At 37.8% G+C, this 7213-nt stretch overlaps 1 protein-coding gene across 7 annotated transcripts in view; it reads right to left on the reverse strand.

Annotated features, from left to right (window-relative positions):
- Positions 1-6907, reverse strand: part of MOM (ATP-dependent helicase family protein) — a 56482-nt gene extending 49575 nt beyond the window's left edge. For 2 of the 7 annotated variants that reach the window (XM_090316480.1, XM_090316479.1), the window contains exons 1-4: positions 6613-6907; positions 5415-6020; positions 4519-5158; positions 3670-3748 (exon numbers count right to left, since the gene is read on the reverse strand). In XM_090316480.1, coding sequence (XP_090172606.1) covers positions 3670-3748; positions 4519-5158; positions 5415-6009 — 1314 coding nt within the window. In that variant the 5' untranslated portion in view covers positions 6010-6020; positions 6613-6907. Of the gene's footprint in view, positions 1-3669; positions 3749-4518; positions 5159-5414; positions 6021-6612 lie in introns of those variants that run through there. The other 5 variants (XM_090316482.1, XM_090316484.1, XM_039038645.2 and 2 more) reach the window with 5 other exon arrangements.
- Between the last annotated feature and the right edge of the window lie 306 nt (positions 6908-7213).

Consider the following 7213-nt stretch of genomic DNA (forward strand, 5'->3'; position numbering starts at 1 on the left):
TTGGGAAGGAGAAGATTCACGTTCCACTACTCCAATTTGCAGATGATACCCTCATTTTTTGCAACTATGATAGCAAAATGCTATTAAAACTGAAAGAAGCAATTAGTGTTTTCGAATGGTGCTCAGGACAAAAGGTGAATTGGGAAAAATCAACACTTAGTATGTTGTTTGCCACTAGGGGTTACCGGAAAGAGAGGGATTTGAACCCTCGGTACAAAAAAATTGTCTCTGTGGATCGAGGAGAAAGGGGGCTCGGCGGGAAGAGTTGCCAACCGTTGAGGTTGGAACCCTGAGCAGACTGCCAGTGATAAGCCAGAGGAAGGTGAGGATGACGTCAAGTCATCATGCCCCTTATGCCCTGGGCGACACAAAAGGTACTGAGTTGGAATCCCATTCTAACTAAGGATATGTATGGAAGTTATTTGACGTACAATAATTTCGATATGTCTATTATGGATCTCCACCCCCGAGATCGATAAACCTTTTGGATCTTATTAACCAAAGAGAAAGTCGTTCCATATCGAATCTGGAACTTTGGTTCTTTCCAAAATTTTTGATTGAATTCGGAATATGGTAAAGTGGCTCCTGGGTGGGGAACTACACCTTTAATGGGTGTCGCGATCAAACTTCAATTTTGCTGAATAATTAAATAAGTTTTATCTTTTCTCCCACCTTCAGAAGAATAAAGCATAGGCATTCCACTATCGTTACAATTTTCTGAAAGATAACTATCTCAGTAATAAATCGAAAAAAAGGTTCTGATAAACGGGAAAAAAATCATTGGTGTAGTAATAGGATTTCTGTGCTAAAAAGTATCCTTTCATGATTCTGTCCTCTAAGCCCTCCTATTGGAGGGCGATGATAGAAAAGATCCATAGAAAATTGGACAAATGGAAAAGATTTAATCTCTCAAGAGGAGGAAGGGCAACCCTATGCACCTCAATTCTCTCCAATCTCCCAACATACTATATGTCTGTTTGCAATGCCAGAAAATGTGATTTCAACATTAGAAAGATTAATTCGAAACTTCTTTTGGGAAGGTCATAAAGGAAGTAAAATTAACCACCTGGTAAATTGGAGTATTGTGTCTCAGTCTTCAAGTAATGGAGGTCTCGGCTTGGAGGGCTTAAAATTAAAAACTCGGCCATGCTTGCTAAATGAGGTTGGCGTTATATGATGGAGGAAAACTACCTTTGGAGACAAGTGATCAATAGCATCCATGGGAAAGGCACCTTCAACTGGCATTCATCGGGGAAATGTGGGGAATAGTTCGAGAAGCCCTTGGATCTCAAGAAGCTGGTCAAAAGTGGAGTCTTTGGCTTCTTTCATCCTTGGCGATGGCTCTCGAATAGGTTTATAGTCTGATCCTTGGATAGACTCAATCCCATTGTCCACCCTCTATCCGAGTTTGTTTAGAATCACCCTATTGCCAAGGGGCTCCATAGCTTCTCATTGGGATCATTCTCTGAACTCTTGGTCCATCATCTTTCGTCGTTTGCTTAAAGATGTGGAAATACTTCATTTTCAGGCCTTGCTACTAGTCCTCTCAGGAAGAACAATCTCAGCTAGCCCAGATTTAAGATCATGGTCTTTGGAAGCATCAGGCTTCTTCACAATTAAATCTCTCATCACACATCTCTCCCCTTCGTCCCCAATGGATAAAAGCCTTTTCAAGGCTTTATGGAAGACAGAGCTCGAGGAGAGTCAACATCCAGATCTGGATAATGCTTTTTGGTCTCCTAAACTACTCCTCAGTCATGCAAAGAAAACTCCATTCGGCCTGTTTATCGCCATCTTTTTGCCCTTTTTGCAAAAAGGCAGGGGAGGACTTGCAACACCTCTTCTTCAATTGCCCATACTCAGAAAGCTACTGGTGGACTTTTTTCTACAACTTTTAACTTCGTTGGGGTGTTTGGAGACAATTTTAGAGGTAACATACTTCAACTTCTTTTGGGCCCCTCTCTCAAAAAGAGGCCAAGATTGCTATGGATCAATATGGTTAAGGCTATTCTAGCAGACCTATGGTTTGAAAGAAATCAAAGAATTTTTCATGATAAAGAAACTTGTTGGAGGGCTCGTTTTGATTCAGCACAAAGAAATGCTTCAGCCTAGTGATCCTTAAATAGTGACTTCGAAGACTTCTCTATACAAGATATAAATTTGAATTGGCAGGCTTTCATCTCCCCTGCTCCTTAGGCATGTTGTCTAGATTTATTTTCGGTTTATCTCTGTATCACTTTTCTTGTTTTTCTTTGGCCTTTGTACCGTTGTATGGACATGATGAGGGCCCTAAGGGGGTGTCAACCTAGTTGAGATGCCTGGGTGCGCTTCCTGATCCTTTCATTTAGTTTTGCTTTGTTTGTCTCACTCTATTTTTTATTCATGCTCCTCGTGTAATTCTCTTGTACCTTGAGCATTACTCTCATTTTATTCTGCAGATCTTCTTGAATTTAAAGTTCAATGGTTTTTGGCTGACCCTGTCGTGATTTCATGGGTCTGTCTGTTGAGTTTCTTCACCTGTTGGATTTCTTTTTCTATTTGATCTATTTGATGAGTCTCAAGAAAAAGCTTCACTGCTCAATTTTCCTGGTTTCTTTAAAGCTTCATTAACAGGAGTTCAAGTTTCAACTTTAGAGTTCTTGGATTCATGAATTTTGTGTTACTGGGGAAGCTTTGCATTTTCAACCTTGGTTGGCAAGTTCTTGCAGCATAATTTCAAGCTAAACTATTTTGGTTCAATGATGGCATCCATTCAGTCATCCTTCACACTTATTTTAAGATCTTTAAGCCTTCATTACTTTTTTATCGAATCAACTTTTTTCAATGAGAAAAAAATGAAAGAATATAACGGCATTCAGAAAAACAAGCCCACAAAAAAGGGGACCTCCTTGTACAAAAAAGGGCACCATCGATGTAAGATTACACTAACACTTGTAGAATAGATATGAAAGATCTTCGAAATTGAAGTCCACAAAGAAACATGAATGCAAACGAGGGACCAAACCTCACTAAGGTCCTCTTTCCACCCCTCCAAAAACCCTACTATTCTACTCACCCCACAAAACCCATACGATTGCACACACCCCAACAAGCCATAAAAGACGATGCTTCTCCCCACGAGGCGGGTTGAGGAGAAACACCTCAGCCATAACACTAATGTCCATATGACGAGCATACAAGATGCCAAACGTCTGGAAGTTTGGGATTCAGGATTCGTTTTTGGTTATGGCCTTTGTTCTGAATTTATTACTTTCATGGCTGGTCTTTTTTGGTTTGTAATTGTCACTAAGTTCTTGATTTTGTTTTTTTTTTTTCTTTATTTAATTTTCACTCCGTTTGGGAGTTTGTTTCCCCTAAGCATTTATCCCTTTTCACTATATCAATGAGTAGTTGTTTCTTGTTCAAAAATTACTGTTACACATTAATGAAAGGACCTTTTAACTCCTCCACCCTTTTGTAATCTCATTCATATCAAGATGGAACAGATAAAATCTTGGAGGTACTAGACTAAGAGATAGAATAACATTATCATTTCCATTGAACTTTGTCTTGAACAGTGAATCCAAACAACAAGAAGACAGGAACGCACAAATTTGTGAATGAGGGTAGTGAAGAAAACCAAAACAAAGAAGAATAACAACTGAAGAAAGAAAGAAAGAACAAACAAACCATATCAATGGATATCTTTTCATTCTGCTGATCTATTTCCGCACAAGAGCAGAAGTCTTTCAGTGAATTATCGTCTAACCTGCAATATGTAATAATGAAGAACCCATCAAATGTCACTGGTGTCTATATAAGTTAAAAATTATGATCTTCAAATCTACCAATCAATGATAAAAACAAGTGAAAATTGTTTAACCCCATTAAATAGTTCTCCAGAAAGCTTTTATAATAAAATGGCCACTACCAACAACCCATCTTATTTGCACATCATAACAAAAAGTTCAGATAACAAAAATGAAAATAAAAATAATCATAGCTAGAGACTTTGAACACATTCTAACATCCAAGTGCAAGTGAGGCCTATGGTGTATATCTTAATGCTTGTGCGGCAACTAAAGTTTCACAATCTTTTTTATATGTACAGAGCTTTCGTTGTAAAGATGAACAATATATAAGGGCTTATAGGTAAACAACCCAGCAAGAGGAGTCCAACCAATAGAGGAAGGGACTCCAATTCAAAAAACAAAATAGAAGCCCGCGGTCATAATGCATACTGTCTATGTCTTACATTTTTTAATTATAGAAAATACTTCCATTCCCCATCAGTATCATTTTGACAATAGTAAAACTAATATGGCAAATCAGGTACACAATTTTACATCATGCATTATCCTTGCCATTCACAATTCAGTGACATGTTGGCATCTCCTACTGCTTAGTGATGAGTGATTAATGCGTAATGGTAAATAACATTTTGTGGTATATGTGGACTTCATGTTCAATAAGCAACCCATGGTTTCTTGAATTGCAAAAAATACTTGACATCCAAAAAATACCCTAATCAAGACTCACCTTTGTCTCTTCGAACATTTTCCACATGTCTCAACTTGATCACTCCGTCTACATGGAGATGATGATAACTGGACGGCTCCAGTAGGTGAAGAGCATGTACTTTCACTTTCATTTCTTACTGAGACATTAGAATCCGAGTGCACCATGCTTCCTTTTCTTTTCAAAGAAATTAATTTACATTCCCCATCTGAGTCAATACGGTCTTCAACCGTCTTTTCTTCAGGTATAGAATTGGTTCTCTCTAATGTTTTCAATTTCTTATTTGCATGAATAACTGCACCTACACTACCACCATCTTCATTTGACAGTTTAGTCAGCACCTCTTCCTCGGAGGACTTCTGGCTTGATGGGAAGAAATCCAATTCAATGCCATTTTCTACTACTTCCTTGGAAGTTTTACTTCTAGTTTCAGAATGGTCCTCCAAATACCTAGAAGACTCCTCTAGACATTTACTTCTTGATTCTTTAGTAACAGTCTCATTAGAGACATCCAAAGCTCTGGTAGACGATTTATCTAGACAATTGCTTCCCAATTCTTTACTCTTCTCACTGCACTTATTGCTCCCATTTAAGTCTTCCTTGCAACTATTGCTATCACAATGATTGTTGCTTTTTGGCATCTTCGGCTGCTCTTGACAGTCTACAACTCAAGGAGATGAAAGATAAGAAAAATGATCAACTTGTTTGAATAGCACTATGTAATTAGGATAAAAGTAATACAGTGATGAGAACCTAGCCATCCACTTAATGATTACATTTGCATACGTATAGAATTCAATCAGCTAAATGATAGTATGAGAACCATTGTCCTCCAAAAAAGAATAATTCAGACCATATAAGATGGGGATGTCCATGGAGGAAGAAATGCGCAAAAAGAGAGAATACAATTAAGATACCAGATGAATTAGCTGTCTTAAGCTTTTCCCTAAACAATGCCCTGTAAGCACGAGCATCCATTCTCTTACTTGTGGCATTTTTGGAAACCTTGTCTTGTTTTGGAGATTTGCCAGCCTCTCTAGGTTCAAGATTCAACTGTTCAATACTCTTCTCTTTCTTTTCCTTTTTTCCCTTCGTATTTGGTGAGCCTGAGCTTTTATCTGATTTCTTAGATACAGATCCTGAAGAGGTAGATGAACTTTTATCTAATTTCTTAGATCCAGATCCTGAAGAGGGAGATGAAGACTGCTTTTTACCCCTCTCGGATCTTCTAAGTGGATAAAGCATGTTCTTACTTTCAACAGTACCATGTTTCTTCTTATCACGACGAGTGCTAGGTGATTGCTTGTCAAGTTGATCAGATTCTCTAGATTTGGAAGGGGTCCCAACAATCTTTTTCTTCAATGCTGTTTCTCTTGCAGACCTTCTTAAAGCAGATGAATCTGGTGTAGTAGAACCTGCTCTTGTTGAAGCCTTTTCGCCATTTTGTTTCCCTTTTAGATTGCTGTTTTCCTCATTCCTCGCTCTGACACTAGATCGAGTATCCTTAACCATACTTCCAACCACTGCACATTGAACAAAAATATTTACATAAGAAGTGAGTAATATAAAAGCTTTAGCTACAAATAGATGAACTAAACACCATGTCCCATTTTAAAGAGCTGCTTTTTCTGTAACAAGCTACATCTAGCTTTTAGAACGTTTATTTCACCACACAGACTTATCATCTACTCACTACTAGCGCGAAGTATAAAGCAAATAAGGAATTCAACATAGCTTCAAAATCCGCCAACCCTCGTCCTTAATAGAATGCGAAAGGGGAAAAAAACGTTGGAACTGATATACCGGATGTAGCTGCATTCCTTTGAAACAGATTGCATGACCACAAAAATTTTATTCCAATAAACTGATACCAAAGCACATAATTATGCAACTACGGTCATGGACTATCAATAAACAACCAGGAATAAGCAGAGAGTCAGAGGAAAAGCTTAAGCATATGCTCCAAATGAACCATGCAACGCAAATATAAACTCATTTCAAAGTAATACTTACTAATTAGAGTGACATTACAAAAGGGACCCAGCAAGCCCTAATGCATTCCGGCAACCCAAATCACGGAAAAAGAAAAGAAGAAAAACAAGAACAACAACATACCTCTACCGCATCAAATGCAGGCAGACTGAAGAACCCTAATTGAAAAACAGATCAAAACCCAAGGAAAACGGGAGCTCATATGCAAATTACAGAATTCTGAGGCTAAATCAGAAATTGAGAAAAGTGAGCGAAAATCTTGGAAGAAAATGTATGCGGTTTTCAGGAATATTAACAAAATTGGACCTGCAGATTTTGAGGGGTGGGAGAATACTTTGCATATATTCCTTCGCTCATTAGGCACTGTTTCGTTTGATTGTGGCGTACGTGAGATTTTGGTATTTCTCCTCGTACTTATATGATATATTTTATTGGGATTTTCTTTTATGACTTTCTTTTCTGAGTTCAACGGTTAAAGTTTCAAACCCTCAGCTTTGTTTGGCCCACTAAGTGGGGTTGTTTGGACTTGGAGGGGTAAGACTTAGTTTTTCAGGAAATATGAAAAAGGTGAAAAAATGAAATCACTCAATAAATGTATAAATTTAAATTGTTTTTTTTTTTTATAAATGTACGAATTATTGAAGTTGAGTTATTTAAAATCATCTTAAGAAGTTGATAGTGGAGGTTTCACTTAAGGGACCGTTTGTTTTTTGAGAATGTAGAT

This window comes from Benincasa hispida, chromosome 8 (genome assembly GCF_027475165.1).
Source record: "Benincasa hispida cultivar pf3 chromosome 8, pf3_genome.v1.1, whole genome shotgun sequence".
Taxonomy (NCBI): Eukaryota; Viridiplantae; Streptophyta; class Magnoliopsida; order Cucurbitales; family Cucurbitaceae; genus Benincasa; species Benincasa hispida.